The sequence below is a fragment of the Stenella coeruleoalba genome (genome assembly GCF_951394435.1).
Source record: "Stenella coeruleoalba genome assembly, chromosome: 1".
In the NCBI taxonomy this organism is placed as follows: domain Eukaryota; kingdom Metazoa; phylum Chordata; class Mammalia; order Artiodactyla; family Delphinidae; genus Stenella; species Stenella coeruleoalba.
Window position 1 is genome coordinate 166,465,845 of NC_137169.1, and position 22,448 is coordinate 166,488,292.

At 44.0% G+C, this 22,448-nt stretch overlaps 1 protein-coding gene across 1 annotated transcript in view; it reads right to left on the reverse strand.

The window, feature by feature from the left end:
• Positions 1 to 22,448, reverse strand: part of KCNH1 (potassium voltage-gated channel subfamily H member 1) — a gene marked incomplete at its 5' end in the record, with an annotated part of 382,492 nt that overhangs the window by 217,021 nt on the left and 143,023 nt on the right. Inside the window, one exon of the mRNA XM_079928220.1 lies at positions 14,110 to 14,539. Within this exon, the coding sequence (XP_079784346.1) occupies positions 14,110 to 14,539 (430 nt within the window). The remainder of the gene's footprint in view (positions 1 to 14,109; positions 14,540 to 22,448) is intronic.

Here is a 22,448-nt window from a genome sequence, read left to right on the forward strand (position 1 = left end):
ATAATAACTATAATCTACAAATAACGGGTAGATTAAAGATCACCATCCTTAAACATGGGAAAAGCACAAGCAGAAGAAAAAATCAGAAAAACTGGACTTCATGAAATTAAAAACTTTGTGCAAAGGACACCGTCAAGAAGATGCAAAGGCAACCCACAGAATGAAAGAAAATATTTGCAAATCATATATCTGACAATCAAATAATCAAAAATAAATCTAAACTTGTAATTTGGTCAAAGCTGCACCCAAGCACACGGGGGCATAAAGGCTGGAATTTACATGCAAGGCTCCAGGAGCCACTCAGATGCGACTGGTGTGGGGAACTAACGGTGCTTTCCAGGGTTAAGACCTCCAGGTAGGCAGGGAGCAAAGGCCCTCCTATAGCGTCAAGAAGTTGTACCCCAGTGGGGAAGGGTTCACCCTACTGGTGCTCATGGAGTTGGGTCGAAAAAGCCAATTGTAAAAGCAAAGAATGGTAGAAATGTGGTTTCTCCATACACAGAGGCTTGCCAAGCACAAGATTGTCTAGGAACTTGGGATAAGGTGAGATTCTGTGAGAAAGCAGGAGAGAGAGAGAGAGAGAGAGAGAGAGGACAGCATACACGATGTCTTCTATCCCAAACTAAGAGCATCCAAGTCAGGGTTTAAGAAAAGAAACCGGAATTAAAAGAAAAAAATTTTTAAAGCAAGACAAATGAAAGTGTTCTATCACTGGCAACATAATGTGATCCTGTTCTGTCTTGGCGCCAGAGTTTAGCACAGGTGGGAGGAGGGCGTTTCACTCACGCTGGAGCAAAGTCCAGAGCTCCTGCATGTCACTGCTGGTGACATGGAATGAGTAACATCTGCGCTTTGGCAGAGAAAAAGATCCACAGCTCAGCAGGGTGGAGGTCGTAACTGGGGGAACCATGTCATAAGTGACAGGGGGGACCAAGGAAGGAAAATGGATACCACGTGCCAGGTGGAAGCAGAAGGCATCTACAGTCACTCCTGAGTGATCATGAGACATCATTCATACCTCTTAAACCGTGAGCTAGGTTCTAATGACCTTGCTGAAAAGGGACAGAAAAAGAAATTGTTGTTTTGTTCCTACTACAGTGACGCTGTCCCATGACTATCTCCCCAGATTTGTGCAGCCAAGGAAAATGGGGAGACATACTTGGATAAATGTCAGATCATGGACTTGGCCCCAAAAAGCCAACTAGAAAAGCAGAAGATGGTAGAAACATAGTTCACAGTAGAACCTATGGAATAACTTAGGATTTCTAGCTGGCGCCAGTGAATTTTAATTAACAGTATCATGTAGTAGTCAAAACTACAAATTTAAAATAAGAGCAGGCTAAAGAGATGTTGAGATGCGGTGAGGCGTGATGGAAAGTGCTCAAACCTTGGAGGATTGGGGGTTTTGGAGACTTAAGTCCTTTTCTTGCTCTGCCACTAACTAGTTGAGTCACCTCCTCTCTCTGGGCCTCACCTTTTCAGCTGCATGATGACGCTGTTAGAACAGATGGTCTCTAAGACCCCTTCTAGTTCTGATGCTCTTTCAATCTATAAATGTGGTTTCACATGAGGAAAGCAATGGTCCCGCTCAGTTCTGCTCTAGTCAAACTATAGGCAGACAACCGAGTTTGTGTCCTCATAAGAGAGGACACACAAAAAATCATTATCTAGATGGAGAAAGTTCTCACAACCACAGAGAAGTTGGTTTTATCCGTCTTGAAGAGGTGAAGCCTCAAGGCAGACATAATAGTTCTCCAATGTTTGAAGCACTGTTGTGTAAAAGAAAAGCTAGATTTCTCCCACGAAGTCCCAGGAGCAAAGAGCCAAGTACAAGGGGTGAAATCCGTATGGAGGGAATTTTAGCTTTTTATATAAGAGGTAACTTCTCACCCTTGAGCTTATCTGCAAGTGGAATGGCCCCATCCTGGGGGCATTCAAACTTCAGGCAAGAGATTCAAGGATCTAACCGGTAGGTGACCTTGACGACACCTGAGGTCCTTCTCAATTCCAGAATTCTGTAATTACCCACGAGATAACTGGAGATCTGGTTAATTATCACAGAAAAAGGATGACTGATTATCCACATGTCTTCACCGTTTCTAAGTGGTTGGCACACAGTAGGGGGTTAATCAATATTTGTGGAAGGGAGGGAGGGAGGGACGGAGAGAAGCAAAGACCAAAGGCCCAGATCACACATTCCACCGTGTGCTCAGAAAGCTGCCTCCCGTCTATGCGTTAAGATCTGAGTTCCAGCCAAGGCCTCCAGTGTCTGCCTGTGAGCTCAGCTCAGTGTAATTAAACACCTGAGTTTCCCAGGAGGGATGGAATCAAAAAGACTGCCAGAGGAGAACCTGTGGCTTCTGCTTCTTCCCTGCCTTTCCGCTTGCTTTGTGGCAAGGCCAGGCCTGACAGGTGGTCCCGTGGCCCGAGAGCTCCCCTTGCTTTGTGCTGTCTCTGCAGAGCTGCAGTCAGCCTGCTGTTCTCCGTTAAGCTGTGCATTTGTGCCTTGCTTTGCAGGGACCCTTTAGAGTTTCTGCTGTTTCTCCAATGGGTGCATTCTGTTTCCTTCATCCCTAACCCGGGGAGCTCGGAGAAGGGGGCCTGGCCCTCAGTTCTGCAGTTATGTTTAGGAAGAGGGACCCCCTCCCCTGTTCTAGCTTTGCCACCCCCATTCCAGCCCAGCCCAGCCCTTCTTCCCATCCCTAAGATGGGAAGGAGGAACAAAGGGTCACCGTGCTGCACAGGGTTAGTGCTACAAGCAGGGCACTGCAGCTCTACAGAACTCACTGGCAGTTTTTCACAGATTTGATTTTCTTTCTCAGCCTCCTGCTCTGATTTTGCTCTTCCTACCAAGACCTCTCTCCTTGCCAAGCATTCTTGCGGTGACAGTGGGTTTTTATCACCATGTAGCTATGATTCAGAGCCAGACCTCTAGCTGACAAGAACTAAAATTATTCCCTCTCACACACGCACAGAGGACCACAATGGGGGAAAGTGAAAGTGGAAACATTTTTCAAGTTTGCAAAGTCACTATCAGGTGAGGATTTATGGAGTGAGCCCTGACAGCTCCTCGTTTTGCAGCATCCTCACCAGAAGATTTCTGTCTTGATGTCTAGTTCCACCAACAAACCACTGTCAAGCTCTTCCGTATGCAAAGCATTGTGCTGCCCTAATTCCATTACCACCTTTGAACACAACACCTCCTCCTCCTCTAAAACCCCAGCCAATGTCCTTGGCTGAACTGTCAAGCAAATCATGCAGACTAAAGGTGCTGGGAGAACGGCCTCACCATCAACCAACCCGCCATCTACGGCTCCAGGCTGAGCACCAGACGGAAACGTTCTGAAAGGGAAGACCCTTTACTTCCATTTATGCCAGTGAATGTGCATCATCCCCATTTTACAAATGAAGAAACGGGCTGAGGAATGAAGTACCTGGTTCACTTTGCTATTAAGTTGTGGAACCAAGGATTCGTACCCATGCTTATCTCTTTTGGTCCCATGGACTGTCTGTCATAATGATTTCAGAAATTAAAATTATGTTCCTGACCTAATGTCTTTTGCACGTGCAGCTTGACAGGTTTTGATGGCAGTGAAGATTAGCTTTCAGAAACCATCCTCCTGATCTAGTCTCCTCTCTGGTAGCATCAATTCAAAAGGGAGCTGTCCAGGAAAAGGGGGCGGTCTTGGAGACAAGCTGACCAATACCGTGGCTGCGGCACCTTTAGTCTGAGTGATAGAATGCAGAAATCACTGGTGGTATCCTCCAAGTAAAAAGATAAAATCTGCAAGCCAGTGATGTTTTTTCTAAAGGACAGACTAAAAGATTGAGATCTGGTGTTCAAATACTTCAGCAGCTTAGCCTTACTGCTACTTGTTGCAATCCCTGTCTCTTGGCATGTGATGGACTGTCGGAGGTGGTGACCAAGCACCAGCTTCCTGCAGGAAGGAATCTAAGAGGCTGACGAGCCAGGAGGCACACGGCGGGCGCTCAGCCCCTCTCAGATCGGCACGCCTCTCTTTCCACTGTCCTACTTGGCAGGAAGTGCTGCTTTCCCTGCAGCCTTCTGCTCCACAGCCATGGTCAGGGGTGGCAGTGCAGACTGGTGGACAGACAATGAGCTTGGGATTAGAAATCTAGGTTTCAATTCTGACTCTACCAGTCATAATAAGGTTGACCCAGGGGAAGATCATTGAGCTCTTCGAGCCTCAGTTCCCTCCCCTGTAATACTGGAATAATAACACCTGTGACACAGCAGTGTCAGGAGACTTCATGAAGAACATGTATAACGTGTCCTACACATAGCATATGCTCACTAACATCATTATTAGTGCTATGCTTGCCTCTCCACCTGTACATCACACAAATCCTACCCATTATTCACTGGCTGAGTAAACTCTCCTTAATGCCACTCTTACCACCACTTTATAGAAATGATCACAGTCTCCCAGAAGTCTGAAAGCACAAACTGGCTCCACTTATGCCACGAACATTCACTGCTTTCCAGCTTCACATGGTCTCTCCTGTTCGCATTAGTATTTCCCAAACTAGATCGCAAGCAAATCGAGGAAGGGATGATGTCTTATTTTAACTCCTTTACCGCATTCATTCAATATTTACTGAGCCCACTGTGGACCAGGTAATGGCCCACACAGCCCCCGACCCCAGGCAGCTGAAGTCTGACTGGGGAGACATCTGCAAAAAAGATGCAATGAGAAAAATCTTGGGAAGGGCCGGGCCCAGAGCTCTTCCCAAATAAATGGGGTCTATACTCCCTGACCCCGCTCCTTGACCCCTGACTGTGAGGGGCCCCTGCACATGTTTCCATAACAACCTGTCCTTTCCTTAGTAGAGACTCATCTCACGTCACAGCCATTTCTTATTTACTGATCTGGTCCCCCGCAGCAGACCATAAGCACCATGAGGGCAGGGCTTACATCTCTCTCATTCAATGCTCCATCCTCAGTACTCATGATGCCTGGCACACGGCAGACACTCAAGAAATGTTTGCTAACCAAATAAAGAGGTGCTCAGACTCGATTGACTGAGGTTCTGGGGAACTGGCAGGTAAATCTAATGTATGTCTTCTTAGGGACCATACTTATTCATGTATATTTTAGAAAACATTTCCCTGGTGGGCTTTCCTCCCCTCACCAATTTTACTGTTTTTTTTTTTTCCCGGTACACGGACCTCTCACTGTTGTGGCCTCTCCTGTTGCGGAGCACAGGCTCCAGATGTGCAGGCTCAGCGGCCATGGCTCACGGGCCCAGCCGCTCCGCGGCATGTGGGATCTTCCCGGACCAGGGCACGAACCCGTGTCCCCTGCATCAGCAGGCGGACTTTCAACCACTGTGCCACCAGGGAAGCCCTCCCCTCACCAATTTTAAAGAAGGAAAGGAACAAGATTTTCTCTGTATGATTTTGCCCCAGCTGTCTGTAGCTGTCAGCCTAGCATTTGAGAGCCACAATAAAGGCTGGATAAAAAGCAGCTGAAGAGGTGTGAAACTTGATTAGTCAAGTTCCTTGCTGAATATAGAAGTAAACCACTCTTCATCCACCTTCACCTCTTCTCATCAAGCTCTGAGGACATCCCACAAAGGAGCCAGGTGCCACAGTCTACTGGCATAACTTGTGATCCATGGCTACCAGCACCAACTGCTACCATGGTGATCTGGAAGTGCAGGGAAAGCACTGAGCTGGCAGTGATGACACGGGCTTGAGCCCAGCTTTGCTTCTAACTAGCTGTGCGACCTTTGGCAAGTTACTCCACAATTTCCTTATCCAAAAAAAACCAGAATACTACCTGTCCCATGGAGTATTGAGAAATTCAAAGGAGACAATAGGCATAGAAACAAAAGACTTGACTACAGCAACATCTCCACAGGATAGCTCCCACTTGGATGAAAATTACATTTGAAAAGGGAAAGAGGATTTTGCAAATGACATGGGTATCCAAAAGGTCAGAGACAATACCCCTCATCCAGTTGGCTTCCCACTGTCCGAATTTCCTAACATCTAAGACTATTGTTGTAAACGCTTCTGCCCAGTGCAGTAACCCAGCTACGAACAAGTAATCCAGTGTCTTCCCACAACACACAGTCAGATATTTTTGTCACCATAATTGTCATTTACAATAACAGACAAGGCTTCCAGGGAAAGCACACCCTCTCTGCAATCCTTCCACTGCCCCCTTCTCTAACTCTTTTCCCTGCCCCCAACAACACACACACTGAAGAGAACACTTTCCCCTACCCAACATTCCAACATAAATCAGCAAGGGAAGCAACAAAGTGCAACTCTGAGGTCAGATAAGATTGGGTTCAAAACCCAGTTCAGCCACCTCTTACACTGTGACCTCAGATAAGTGACTTTGTGTTTCTGAACCTCAGTTTTCTTACCTGCAAAACAGGAATAATAAAGCCCATGTATGAGGTTGTTGAGTAGAGTTCCCAGCATGGCATCGGCATATCTTGGTGCTCAGCGCATGACTGTTTCTAGTCCCTTCTCTCCTCCAGGGAGAGGCACTATCACTCCATGTGGTACCATTTCCTACCCAGTGAAAATCCTGCCAGTCAGGATTGGAAAGTGATGCTTCCCGACCACACAAATGACTCTCTCCTCCTTTAAGAGCTTCCCCGAACTTGCTCTGCGGTCAGGCCAATTTTTTTTTTTTTTAGAGAAGCTTTGTATCTAGGGAACCTCACATTTTAATGGCCTGTACATTAAACACTGCAAGGCACCTGATATTTTATGCAAGTTCAAATCTGTGTAACGTAGAGCATACCCAAAGGACTAACAAATGACTGAGAAGCATCATACTTTGATGAGTCCTAGAAATGTAGTACAAGAGAGGGAATGGGGGTGTGGGGTGCGGCCAGGGAGAGAACTACCATTGTTTGAACACCCCATGTGTGAAGCACTGTGCTAGGTACATGGCATCATTTCATTCTTTCAGCCTGCAAATATGATCAGGGAGGGGCTGGCATCTCCATTTTCAGCGGAGGAAACGGCCAAGGTTCAAAGCATTAACCAAGAGTAGAGTTCTATGCAACTAGAGATGATCATACTGAGTGAAGTGAGTCAGAAAGAGAAAGACAACTCTCATATGCTATCACTTATGTGCGGAATCTCAAATATGACACAAATGAACCTATCTACAAAACAGAGACAAATTCAGACACAGAGAACAGACTTGTGGTTGCTAAGGGGGGAGAGGGGGAGGGAGAGGAATGGACTGGGAGTTCAGAGTTGGTAGATGCAAACTATCACATATAGAGTGGATAAACAACAAGGTCCTAATGTTTAGCCCAGGGAACTATACTGAATATCCTGTGATAAACCATAACGGAAGAGAAAATATAAAAAGAATGTATATATGTGTATAACTGAGTCACTTTGCTATACAGCAGAGACTGTTACATTGTAAATCAACTATACTTCAATTAAATTTTTTTTTTTTTTTTTTTTTTACAACGTAGAGTTCTAAAGAACTGGCCAGTTCTAAAGCCTGTGCTCTTCCCCACACTCCATCAGTATGTGTCCAGGCACAAAGGAGAAGTGGAAGGGCAGGGAGACCCACAGGTCCTGCCCTCTGGGAGCCTAGAGTTTCACAGGAGCCAGTCAGAAATACACTTGAGGGCTTCCCTGGCGGTGCAGTGGTTGAGAGTCCGCCTGCCGATGCAGGGGACACGGGTTCGTGCCCCGGTCTGGGAAGATCCCACATGCCGTGGAGCGCCTGGGCCCGTGAACCATAGCCGCTGAGCCTGCGCGTCCGGAGCCTGTGCTCCGCAACGGGAGACGCCACAACAGAGAGAGGCCCGCGTACCGCAAAAAAAAAAAAAAAAAAAAAAAGAAATACACTTGAGACAAGAAAGGTAACTATGAAGTCACAAGAATATTTACAGAGCAGTGTGACTCTAACTGCAAGTAAGTAAGCCCAAAGCAGGGTCTTTCAACCCTAAAAGTATGGAGACAATGAAGGGCTGAGAACCAGGAGGGAGTAACCAGAGACGGTCTTCTGGAGGAGAGGTGGCAGGGCTACAGAGGACAGAAAGTAGCCTGAGGTTGTGTTAAAGATGGGGAGACCCACCTGAGATGCAGAATGGCAGACAGAACTTTTTAAAAAATCAGGTTCTAAAGAAAAATAAGCTGATTTGCTGGCTAGGAAAAAAACTCTAAGAATAAATGAGAAATGAATAGTTATTTCTGCCATAGTGTTCTGGACACCGCCCCATTTCCCAAAATAAACATAAACCCAAAATGAAATTAAACAGCATTCCCATGCTCCTGAGAAGGGAGCAGCAATCTTTTTTTTTTCTGAGAACAGGAAGGAAAAAAATTAACGGAGCTGAGCAAGAAATAATCGCTATTAACAATAAAATCACGACACCTGAATGTAGCTTTTCAACTTTCCAAAGAGCTATCCTACGTCATTATCTCATTTAGTTCTCACTTCAACTAGGTGAGATGGTCAGGAGAGCTTCTTACGCCTAATCCACAGGAAATGAAAGGGTACAACCTAAAGCAGAGAGCAGATCTAGGACTTGAACCCAAATCTCTCAACTAACAATTCAGGGATGAAGCTCCAACAGGGCCTGCCTGTCATGGAGAGCTAATGTTTGCTGGTATCAACTGAGAGGAGATGAGGAGAGGGAGAAAAGCTGAGGTAGACACACACTGCTGGTCATCCCTCACTAACTGTTCTCCTTGTCTATATTACTGTATTCCTACCTGGATACATGACCACCCAGAAGACTACATTTCCCAGCCTCCTTTGCAGCTAGGTGTGTGGCCAGGTTACCAAGCGCCAGCCAATGTGATATGAACAAAGGCAATATGCACAACTTCCTAGTCTTGTTCTCAAAAGGAAAGAGTTCAGCCAGCCTTCCCCTTCCCCTTCTTTCTGTTTTCTGGAAAAAGAATATATGGCCAAAGCTGGAACGGCCATATGGGATCCCAATATGGAAGTCATGTATTTAAGACAGCAGAGAAACCTGGTCTCTGAGGACTGCAGAGCAGCCAGACCAGCCCCAAGCTTTTAGGAAACATAAACCCTGTTGATGCTACTAGTACTGTGTCTCTGTCCAGTAACAGAACCTGTACCCTAACTAATAAAGATGTTTTGCCAGTGTCACTGAATACCACTTCTAAAACTCCAGAACCTTCTCAATTGTTTGGATTCAACAAGACCATACATATTTATTAAGAGTCTGTTATGTGTTTGAAGTCTCCTAGGAGTACCTTTACAGCCTCCAGGGAGATGTGCCCAGTCATTTTGGAAAAAACAGTATATTGGCACAGAATGCAAAAAGGCATATTCAGCAAAGGTGAATGAAAAGAAATAAGAATGGTTAAACAAAATCCTGAAGGAGGCAGGGAAAGGCTTGCAAATAATAATCTAAGCTGAAAGGGGGCCACAAAGCATACTGCATGGGGGTCAGGTGGTAGGGTCAAAGGTGCGGAGTGCAGGTTACTAGTGTCCCTTCCCTCCAAGAAAGGAGGTGATATAAGGAAACCCTAGGGCTGAGCCCAGTTACTCTCTTAGAGCTCCCAGCCCCCCACCCGGGGGAGGGAGTAGGGGAACTTGACTGAAGCACAAATCAGGATGAGATCCGGCCCAGCAGAAGAATTAGGAGGGGCTGCTGTGGACTAAATAGATACTCACAAGGGTCCCTTCAGCACTGACATTCTGCTCTGGATTTAAGGAGCTCAGATGGGGGAGGAAAAAAAAAATTCAAAGAGACAGGTGTTGTGCAGTGCTGGGGGGTGGAGAGTGTCTGCCATTATCAGAGAGAAAGGAAACAAATGTGGCTTAATTATAATGACAGGATGACAGCAATGACATTATGAGGAGAGAACAGGAAAAGCACAAAGACCATATTAAGAAAATGGGAACTGTCACTTCACCATCAAATTCTCCCTGGAGAGTATCCCCCAGACAGGGTCATGTCCTTAACCTGAGAAGGATACCCCCAGATAAAGGGACTCTCCCCCACCCCCAGCAATCCCTCTTGGAGGAGGTCCCTCAAAGGCCCCGGCAAGGCTCAGGCCACAGGGGAGGCTCCACCTCCAGGCCTTAGTCACTGGCTGGTGGGCAGTAGGGCCCCGACCACCACTAGACCACTGACTCCTGGCAGTGACACCCACAGGTCCAGTCTCCGACCCTCAGAGTCCATCAAGGGAGGCACTCAGTATGTGCCTGCTGAGTGGGGGCATCCTCTCCCAGGTGACACACTGAGGGCCAGAGTGGCCCTCTGTTTCTCTCAGCATCACCAACACACAGGCGGACCAGATGTGCAAAAGAGGGAATCTACCCATCACACCTCAGGGTGAGCCCTTGCTGGAGATCACCAAAGACCCACGCGAGGACGGCAGGAGGGTCAGGGCAGGGCTGACTTGCCCCCGACCCAGGTCAAGACCCCAGAGTGGAAGTCAGACATACAACCAGGCATTTGGAGACACCATAGATCATCTACACCCAGAGATGATCACAAATGCTCATTTTAGCCAAGTCTTCACCTCTTCCTACTGCAGTTTTCTTTTTTTTAAATCAGAAATGAGAAAGGTGGGCAAGCTTGAAAATATTTAGTTTTCCAGTTTCCTGGCATCCTCTGGGGAATTAGCCAAGTTATAATAAGATATTCAGTAACAGAGCACAGAGAGGAGAAGCAACAGAGGCTTCTGGATAATCTATAATATGGTTAATACAGGGCAACAGAATAGTCAAGAAATACTATTACTAATGCATGTAAAATTCGATGCAAAGAGGAGAAAATCACAATGTTACCAGTACTTCAAAGTCCATTGGCTTTGTGTCTCTCTACTCTCCTTGAGGAATGCTGGCCTGACTGCCGGAGGGACGGGGAGGGAGAGGCACCGACCCCTTGGGATAAATGCAGGCTGCGGTCAGTGCTCTCTGTTGTCCGAGATCCTACTTCTGGGGTTATCCAATCCCGGGAACCACGCAGTAAGGATGCAAGCGTGCACATGTGCATACAGGCAAAGTAAGATAAAAGAGAACCCCATAAGTCTAATAAGACATCAGCAGCTGTCCTGAACAAAGGTTCGGAATGTGAGTTTACAAGGATGATTACCACCACATTACACAGAATGAAATAACTCTGTTGTTAGCACCAGAATTTGTCCGATGTCACGCGAAAAGGGGAAGAGCTGTAACTGTAAGTGACAGGTGGCTGAAAAAATGGTTGGCTTCTGAAGCACCTGGTCCCCTGAGTCTGTACCGTAATCTTGTTCTTAAAACAACAATAGGCAAGAGTACAAACACTTTCCACTGCAGAAACTGCCAGTTTGTTCAAATTCATGGAGAGAATTTTCAAAGTGTGAGTGTGCCAGTGAGGGCAGGCTGCTGGAGTCTGTGTTCTCAGCCCACACCACCACAGGTGGGCACCGTGGGGAGAGCAGGGCTTGTGATTCAGGGAGTTCTGAACACAAATCCTGTCTGCCCTGCTTACCAGCCCTGTATTCTGGGGAAAGCAGTTAACTTCTCTGAGCTTCCATTTCCTTGTAAGATGGACTTAATAATCTCTAAAGGCATAGAGTTGTTGCGAACAGTAGTTGTACGTAGAGTACTTATCACAGCACCTGGCAAATAGTAAGTGATCAGGAAATGGGGTGACTATTAAGCTGACTTGCCTACCTAAATATCATACTTCGCTGCATAACGCAGAGGTGACTGCCTGCGTATTACACTTTTTTAAAAAAAGAAATGGAAACATCACAAAGCTCTGAGAAGGTGGGGAGAGAAAAGAGGTGATGATTATTGTTTAGGTTTTCCTTAGAGACTACAGCCAGGAAATTATGCTCTCCAGAGGAGAATGGTTTTGGAAAAACAGCTTATCCTCATATGCCACCAGAGCTGTTTTCTTTCTTTTCTTTTCTTCCAGGTAAAAAGCTGCAAGGAAGTCTCCTCATATTTGAAAGCCTTTGGGGAGCTCATGAAATGGAGCCCATTTCCTAACTGACCACCCATAGCAAATTTTCTGTAGTGCATATAATGCAGTATTTCGACTGACAGGGCGTCGCATCTTGCCCTCTAAGAGACAGAAATTGTGCACGGTGCATCTGGTTGTTTACTGCTGCCCCAAGGCTCACAAAATGCTGCAAGCACAGCCTAGAAAACTGAAGATGTTAAGGCTGAAATAGTTCTAGAAAAGCAAAGGTCTTAAATCCTTTTACATGACATGAGAAAGCGCCTCAAGTTCTAATTAAGCTAAAGTAATTAGCCACCCACAGATACTTAACGCTGCTTCCCATGGTCAGGCAATCATCTCTATTAAAACCCATTTTAAAGAAAGGAGCAGACCCCAAAGCTCCACTGGCACACACTTCCCACAAATCAATTATGCCTTAGACACACTGCGTAAACACTCAGAGGCAAGCTCCGGGCCTGGAAGAAGGGGCTTTTAGGAAAAGATGGCCTCAGACCTGACGAGGTAATTGCAAAACAGGAGGCGCCAAGCAGCAAATGGGACACTTGGTGGTAACAAAATCCACTTGCAGAGGGGGACACTGGGTCGCAGATGGGTTGGACAAAGCAAAACCAACTGAAGCCTCAGTTTCCCTGGCCTTAGAATTCCCTGGTTGGTGTAACAAGGCATCAACACCACCCTGAAGGAGCACATCAAGCAGAAGGGTTTCTGCCTGCGTGTGACCAGACTACCGTCCAAACTGATGCTGCACAGGACTGTCCTCTCCCACGCCACAATGTGGCATGGAAGCACCAACAGGGTGCATCTGGCAGGTTCACAGTGAGTCAATCCACTCAAGTTGATGTGCTTTCCCCAGTCCAGTTAGGTCTAGTCAGTACTCCCTAAGTCTCCCTTTAGTGAGGGGAGTTCATTGTTGTTTCCAGCCCAAGGCTGTTTCCAGACTTGGCAACAGCAACAGCGACACAATGGTCAATGGTTAAGTGTTTGAAAATTAAGTACAGCCATCCCTCTGTCCACAGGGAATTGGTTCCAGGACGAATAGGTTTGCAGACACCAAAACCCACGGATATTTAAGTCCCTTATATAAAATGGCATAGTATTTGCATATAACCTATACACATCGTCCCATATACTTTAAATGATTTCTAGATTACTTTTAATACCTAATGCAATGTAAATGCTATGTAAATAGTTGTAAATACAATGTAAATGTTATGCAAACAGTTGCCAGCATGCCAAAAATTCAAGTTTTTGGAACTTTCTGGAATTTTCTTTTTAATATTTTCAATCCCTGGTTGGTTACATCTGAGGATGCAGAATCCATGCATACAGAGGACCAACTGTACCTTCCTCAAGAACTAGGGTTGTTTGTTTTTCAGTCAAGTTAATCCAAAAACCCATTACTTCTCAAATGAACAGAGACTTTTTTCTTTCCTGTAGATTTTTTTTTTTCTTTTGGATTTAGAAAATTTCTCAATCATCAAGCAGACATCAAAAATGCTGATCTAGATAAGCACTGTCCAACAGAAATAAGATTTAAAATTTTCCTAGGAGCCACATTAAAAAAGCAAAAAGATATATGAAACTATTGTGTTAGAATATTTTATTTAACCCACTCTAACAAAAATATTACTGTATAATCAATACAAAAGATTATTAGTGAGATATTTCAGATTTTGTTTTCATACTTTCTTCTTCTAGTACCATATTGGACGGTGCAGATCTAGAGCTATCTTTAAATTGACATGGAAAGGCTTCCACAATTCACTGCTCTATGAACAAGGAGTTTACCAAGATGTATAGCATGATCTCATTTTAACTATAAAAATCTGTTTCTGTGTGTTCAGTTATGGATAGACAATAATCTGTAACACCAAAAGGTAATAGCAGTTATCTCTAAGAAGTAGAATTATGTATGACTGGTCATTATTTTCTACTTTGTGCTCTTTTGTATTTTCTAAATTTCTTTGCAGTAAACATGTACTGCTTAAATTATCAGGAAAACTATAAAGCCAGCCTTTAAAAAAAAATCTCTCCCTTATTTTAAGCTATACCACCCTGACCCTGCTGGCACTGGAGCCATTATCCTTCTTCCAGCTAACAGAAAGGATGGACAAACGTAACATCCCCTGCCCCTGTGCCAGCCACTGGCATACTTACAACCAATCATCATGATGGCCACTGCAAAGATCTTCTCGATGTCTGTGGATGGGGCGATGTTCCCAAAGCCCACACTGGTGAGGCTGGTCATGGTGAAATACAACGAGGAGATGTACACGGAATTCTTGCTGGGACCCCCTTCCCATTTCCCTGAGCCGGACCCGTTAAACTGGTAAGGGGTGCCAATGTCCATTGCCAGCTGGTAGAGCCAGCTGTTGTTGCGGATGGTCTTCGTGTCCTCGTCAAAGATCTCATAGTCCCCGATGCTGTACCAAATGCAGGCCATCCAGTGAGCAGCCAGCCCGAACACACACACCAGCAGGACCAGCACGGCTGCTCCATATTCAATGTAGTGGTCCAGCTTCCGGGCCACTCGTCCCAGACGGAGCAGCCGGACAACCTTCAGAGAGCTGAACAGGCTGCTGATGCCCTGGAAGAAGAGGAGCACAGGGTCAGGGCCAAGAACAATGATACTAACAACTCCTTCCCTCCACTCACCAGGGCTGGTCTTTCAGCACAGGTATTCCCTGAGATGCAATAAAAGGCAACCTTAAAAACATTGTTTCAAAGTAAGCCATAATATGGAGAAATGCTCATGTATATTTGTATACTTATGCAAAATATAATTCGAAGTTTTTCCAAGGTATATGGAAGGGAGATTTCCATTAGCTTTTTTCGTTTTTTACTTCCTTTAAAAAGCAAATAAAAAAATAAGACAAATAAAATTGGAATTTTATTCTAATTATACTGTGTGTAAATATACAAATACATATGAGCATTTTTCCATATCATTACTCATTTTAAAATAATATTAAGCCCTCCAGAAAGTAGGCATAGAGGGAACTTTCCTCAACATAATAAAGGCCATATATGACAAACACACAGCCACATCGTCCTCAATGGTGAAAAACTGAAAGCATTTCCACTAAGGCCAGGAACAAGACAAGGTTGCCCACTCTCACCACTCTTATTCAACATAGTTTTGGAAGTTTTAGCCCCAGCAATCAGAGAAGAAAAAGAAATAAAAGGAATCCAAATTGGAAAAGAAGAAGTAAAGCTGTCACTGTTTGCAGATGACATGATACTATACATAGAGAATCCTAAAGATGCTACCAGAAAACTTCTAGAGCTAATCAATGAATTTGGTAAAGTAGCAGGATACAAAATTAATGCACAGAAATCTCTAGCATTCCTATACACTAATGATGAAAACTCGAAAGTGAAATTTAGGAAACACTCCCATTTACCATTGCAACAAAAAGAATAAAATATCTAGGAATAAACCTACCTAAGGAGACAAAAGACCTGTATGCAGAAAATTATAAGACACTGATGAAAGAAATTAAAGACGATAAAAATAAATGGAGAGATATACCATGTTCTTGGATTGGAAAAATCAACATTGCGAAAATGACTATACTACCCAAAGCAATCTACAGATTCAATGCAATCCCTATCAAACTACCACTGGCATTTTTCACAGAACTAGAACAAAAATATTTCACAATGTGTATGGAAACACAAAACACCCCGAATAGCCAAAGCAATCTTGAGAAAGAAAAACAGAGCTGAAGGAATCAGGCTCCCTGACTTCAGACTATACTACAAAGCCACAGTAATCAAGACAGTATGGTACTGGAACATAAACAGAAATATAGATCAATGAAACAGGATAGAAAGTCCAGAGATAAACCCACGCACCTATGGTCACCTTATCTTTGATAAAGGAGGCAAGAATATACAGTGGAAAAAAGACAGCCTCTTCAATAAGTGGTGCTGGGAAAACTGGACAGCTACATGTAAAAGAATGAAATTAGAATACTCCCTAACACCACACATAAAAATAGATTCAAAATGGATTAAAGACCTAAATGTAAGGCCAGACACCATCAAACACTTAGAGGAAAACATAGGCAGAACACTCTATGACATAAATCACAGTAAGATCCTTTCTGACCCACCTCCTAGAGAAATGGAAATAAAATCAAAAATAAACAAATGGGACCTAATGAAACTTAAAAGCTTTTGCATAGCAAAGGAAACCATAAACAAAACGAAAAGACAACCCTCAGAACAGGAGAAAATATTTGCAAATGAAGCAACTGACAAAGGATTTATCTCCAAAATTTACAAGCAGCTCATGCAGCTCAATACTAAAAAAACAAACAACCCAATCCAAAAATGGGCAGAAGACCTAAATAGACATTTCTCCAAAGAAGATATACAGACTTCCAACAAACACATGAAAGAATGCTCAACATCATTAATCATTAGAGAAATGGAAATCAAAACTACAATGAGATATCATCTCACACCTCTTGCACTGTTGGTGGGAATGTAAATTGATACAGCCACTATGGAGAACAGTATGGATGTTCCTTAAAAAATTAAAAATAGAACTATCATACAACCCAGCAATCCCACTACTGGGCATATACCCTGAGAAAACCATAATTCAAAAAGAGTCATGTACCAAAATGTTCACTGCAGCTCTATTTACAATAGCCAGGACATGGAAGCAACCTAAGTGTCCATCAACAGATGAATGGATAAAGAAGATGTGGCACATATATACAATGGAATATTACTCAGCCATAAAATGGAATGAAACTGAGGTATTTGTAGTGATGTGGATGGACCCAGAGACTGTCATACAGAGTGAAGTAAGTCAGAAAGAGTAAAACAAATACCGTATGCTAACACATATATATGGAATCTATAAAAAAAAAAGAAGAAAAAATGGTCATGAGGAACCTAGGGGCAAGACGGGAATAAAGATGCAGACCTACTAGAGAATGGGATTGAGGATACGGGGAGGGGGAAGGGTAAGCTGGGACAAAGTGAGAGAGTGGCATGGACATATATACACTATTAAATGTAAAATAGATATCTTGTGGGAAGCAGCCGCATAGCACAGGGAGATCAGCTCAGTGCTTTGTGACCACCTAGAGGGGTGGGATAGGGCGGGTGGGAGGGAGGGAGACGCAGGATGGAGGAGATATGGGGCAATATGTATATGTATAGCTGATTCAGTTTGTTATAAAGCAGAAACTAACACACCATTGTAAAGCAATTATACTCCAATAAAGATGTTAAAAATAAATAAATAAATAATATAATATTAAGGGTTGTGTAACATTTCATATTAAGTAATGAAATATTTTAAGAGTTGCATATTTATTTCATATTGTATATTTCGCTCTAATTATATTGTGCATACATATACAAATATTTATGTGTTGAAAAACAGGAAACACACATCGAAAAACATAAAACTTTAACAGTGGTTACTGGTGCACTGTCAAGTTATGGAATTACAGGCAATTTTTGTTATATTTGTATATATTTTTGTTACGCTTATATGTATTTACTTTACAATTACAAAAAAATAGTTTTTAAGATAAAAATAAAGAAACAGCTGAGAAGAATAAAGAACTGAGATTCTGTTTTCTCAGGAAAGTTACAAATTCTTGGAAGGCTACATCACTTCCCTCAGGTCAGGGATACAATCAGACACAATGTACTTAATCACAGTCAATCAAAGAATCTCAGAGCCAGAGAAGACTGATTTCACCTGGTCAAGCCTCCTCCTTCCAGTCCCACCGGGACAGGCCTATTCTCCGAATAGTAGTTCTCTAGGGAATAGCACTGTGGTAGGGGCAGGAATACCAGTGTAGAAATCTGTAAAATGGCGTCTGACGCCCAGGTAAGCCACTAACTTCCTATGTGAATGTGGACAATGCAGCTACCTCTTAGTTCTCTTGTCTAGACAATGTGGGAGGTGGACTGGAAGAGCTCTACATCTTCTCCAAATGCTCACGTACTTTTATCTCCAAAGGGAACTGAAACATATTACAGAAGCTGTAACATTCAAAACCTCAAAACTCCTATTCCAAAGTGATTCCAAGGTGTAGGGAAAGGAGATTTCCATTAAACTCTTCCTACTTCTATTAAAAAGCAAACAAACAAGCAAATGGCATAAAGACATTTCTTTGAACTAAGACTTCAGTCTCCCTTACGTAGCAAAAATCCAGCAGCAGAATGATGCCCTTCACCAGGTAGAATGAATGATTTTTCACTATCCTAAGGACTGGACAGTTTCCAGGTCACTGCTATTCTCTTTTGTCCTCCATACCCTTAATGACAACCCCCAAGGGTTAGGATACGTCACAGACTGAAGGAAAACGTGTAAATGCTTTCTAGTGAGTCTGTGTCAGAGGCTCACCAAGGCTGCTTTCTTCTCCTGGGCACATAGCTAACCACATTTCCCAGCCTCTTTCCATCTGGGTGAGTCTCTGGAACTAGTTCTGGCCAGTGGAATGTGAGGTGAAATGAGTGTCACTTCCAAGCCAAGACAGCTAAAAATTAAGTGTGCTTTCTCTACAAGCTTTTTCTTTTCCCTGGCATGTGTTCCTTGAGGCCAAGTACTGAAGATGGTGGATGTACAGCATGGAAGGGCCCGGGGTACCTGGAAGACTATGTGGAACACCCCCTCCCCCACCAAATCATCTTGAAACCTATTGTGATGTCAATAAAAAAAGGAACCTCTGAAGTAAGCCACTGAAACTTTGGGGGATATTTGTTACAGCAGCTATCATTAGCTGTCTCTGACAAATGAACACTTAAAACCATATGGAGCATAGCCTTGGCAATAAAAACCACAGATCAGGTTACCACAAATTATTTCACTGAGGTAGGGGTGAAGGAGGTAGGATTTATTGCCCTTTAAAAAAAGAACAAACAAACGGGGACTTCCCTAGTGGCACAGTGATTAAGAATCCGCCTGCAGGCTTCCCTGGTGGTGCAGTGGTTGAGAGTCCACCTGCTGATGCAGGGGACACGGGTTCGTGCCCCGGTCTGGGAAGATCCCACATGCCGCAGAGTGGCTGGGCCCGTGAGCCATGGCCGCTGAGCCTGCACATCCGGAGCCTGTGCTCCGCAACGGAAGAGGCCACAACGGTGAGAGGCCCGCGTACTGCTAAAAAAAAAAAAAAAAGAAGAATCCGCCTGCCAATGCAGGGGACATGGGTTCGATCCCTGGTCCAGAAAGATCCCACATGCCACAAAGCAACTAAGCCCATGCACCACAACTACGGAGCCTGAGCTCTAGAGCATGCGAGCCCCAACTGCTGGGCCCATGTGCCACAACTACTGAAGCCCGCACACCTAGATTCCCATGCGCTGCAACAAGAGAAGCCCGCGCACCACAACGCAGAGTAGCCCGCCACTCGCCACAACTAGAGAAAGCCCGCACGCAGCAACAAAGACCTAACTCAGCCAAAAATAATATAAAAATTTTTAAAAAACCAAATAACAGTTTTGTAGCCATAAAACTCACAAGAGAAATAATCATTTCTGGCCCAACATACACCTGCAAACAGATAATAATGGGTTTTTCTAGGCCAAGGGACTACATCCCCAGGGTCGGTTCATCCAAACTGCTAACTATGACGAAGTTTACCGTTGGCATGTCCAGTATTCATCCCCTGGCTCCCCTTTACCCTCCATGTGCTTTTCTCAAAAATCTGCCAGGAGAAAATCCTCATATTAAGGTGTAAAAGACGGATGAGGGTAAATGGATATCCTCTCTCCACAGAGTATTTGCATTTTATCAGAGGGAAACCAGCTTCCAATAGTGGAATTAAAAACACCCACAGCCTGGAAGGAGATATTCTGGGAGGCAAAGGAGCCTTTTGGATGACTCAGAAATCAAACACATATAAGCAGCCACTTATTCGCCACCTCCTCATAAGGAGTTTCCTGCAATCATCTTTCAAAGCAGTTCTACTCTGAAGGAGAACTTATTACCCAGGGCGAAATGACTGCCTCGTCATTTTTTCCTCACTCATATTCAACCCAAAGCAACATTTATGGAGAACCGACTATGCACTCCGTGTGCTAATGCTACAGGGAAGAGATTAAAATGGTGCTGTCTTTGTCTTCTTGCTCACTCTTGCATCTTCAGTGCCTGGCATGTGAAGGATGCTTGAGAGAAAGAAAGGAGAGAGGAAGCAAAAGCCTAATAACTAATGAGAGATAATAACTAATTAGTTATTAGCAAAAGCCTAATAACTAATATGATTAGTGAAGAGATACTTCTACCTAATAGTCACAGAACTTGAGAGCTGAGAGGGAGCATAGAAATCATCTAGTCCAGCTCCTCTGAGCCCAGCAAAGTCTTCTAGAGCTCCCTTAAGGAATGGTCATTCAGCCTCTCCTTGAACTCTCCCGTACCTCTTGAAGATCCCATTCTGTGGCAGGCATTCACACAGATGAACAACTGGGTCCCATCACCTTTCACATCTCCCTCACACTCCATCCGCACTTCATCCTTCTTCCCTTCTCCATCCCTTCCCAGTGGCCACCACATCACATGCAACTACTACCCAAAGGCTGTGCTATCCTCTGGCCATATACTCCAGACAACACAAGCATCCCAGACAGTGGATGCATACTGGCATCTCTGTGCCTGCTCCGTCAGCCCAGAATGCCCAGGTCCCCAGTTTCTGCCAGCTGGTACACTAGTTATCCTTCAGTTCAGGTCTGCCACTACCTCCACCCTACAGACTTCCCGGAGTCACAACCGATCCCTCACTCCTCCATGTGTCCACGGTATTCTGTATCCATCACTTTGCATTAAAGTTTCCTATACCCGGTTCCCCAACTACATCAGAACTACATCTTCCTGAAGGTAGAAGCCATTTGTTATTCATTTTAGAAGCTTCTTATATTGGGCTGAATAGTGTTCCTCCCCAAATTCAAGTCTTTCCCAGAACCCCAGAACGTAACCTTATGTGGAAATAGGGCCACAAGTGCAGGTATAGTTAGTTAAGATGAAGTCATATTGGAATATGGTGGACCCAGAATCCAGTATGACAGGTGTCCTTATAAGACAAACACAGAAAGACACGTGTGACTATGAATGCAGAGGTTGGAGTGATATGTCTTCAAGCCAAGGAATGCCAAGGATTACCAGCAACACCAGAAGCTAAGAGAAAGGCATGGAACAGATTCTCTTCTAGAGCCTTCAAAGAGAGGATGGCCTAGCTGACACCTTGATTTTAGATGTCTAGCCTCCAGAACTGTGAGAAAATAAATTTCTGCTGTGTTAAGCCACGGAGTTCGTGGTAATTTGTCACAGCAGCCCTAGGAAACTAATATATCTATACAAGGTTTAAAACCAGCACCTTCTCAGAGAGGGTCTCAAATGTTTTCTAAACTAAATTGAAGAGTTTGGCTTATGAGAGAATTCTTTCTCATTTTAACGAGCTTCTGGAACAATATAAAATAAGCACTTCCTCACTGTGTTATCTGTATATACACAGATGCTCTATTACACGGTTTTGCATCAGTTCCCTCTTATTGCACTAACAGTTGGAATTCTAGCTGTTTAAAAGCATTTCAAGCTATTAATTTGCTTTTTTTGCCTTATTTGCCTGAAGTTCAGTGGATTAGATAAATAGAATATTCCAAACTTTTTTAAAATTTTAGTACGCTAAAAATATGACAGCACCATATGGTAGAGAATCACATTTCCCCAGGGACTTCTTGTATCAGAAGTCCTGCCTCACATTTAGATAGTTCCAGAGAGTTCTTTATCAAACCCTTAAAGTTATGAAGAACCAAGGATTTCAAGTGGAGTCCACGTGGCTGTAGGACAGTGAGAACCTGGGCTGGTGAGCCTCACCATTGAAGGCCAACAAGTACGACTGGAAGGAAGCCTTCTGAAATCTCAATTACCTCAGTTGTAGTGATCTTGATGTTATTCAGATTGAAATGGACATTTGGTAATTATCAGATTCATTTGTGTGTGAACTATCAAGTTTTGCCTACTTACCCAGACCAAATTATTTCGTTAACTTGGGCTATACCTTGCCTCAACTAGCCATATTCATCAATCTTCTGCTTTTTTTTTTTTTTTCCTGTCGTACACATGAAAATAACACTGTCACAGACTGATGACAAAGTGTTATTGAAAAGAACAACTCAGTCTTTCGGGTTCCTGAAAAGTTTCCCCAGGCTTCCAAGTCTGTGTGGTGACATATAGCATCCACAGGAAATTCTGCAGGTTCACTCTATTTTTTTTGATGGCTTTCAACCTCACATTACTCAAAATTACTCTTCTCCCACATCCTCCTCCAGCTAAAGGTCTCCTTCATATGCTTCCTCAGGGTCCTCTAGAACCTATCCTCATGCATAGAGAAATTCCCAGCCTCAGGATTTTCATGGATCGTTCCCACCACCTTCCTGCTTTAGTTAAAACTGGCTCTCCCAAGCACCTTGCTTTTCCCCATCCTGGAGTTAGGAGTAGGGAGTTTCAAACGCCACACTTGCATCTG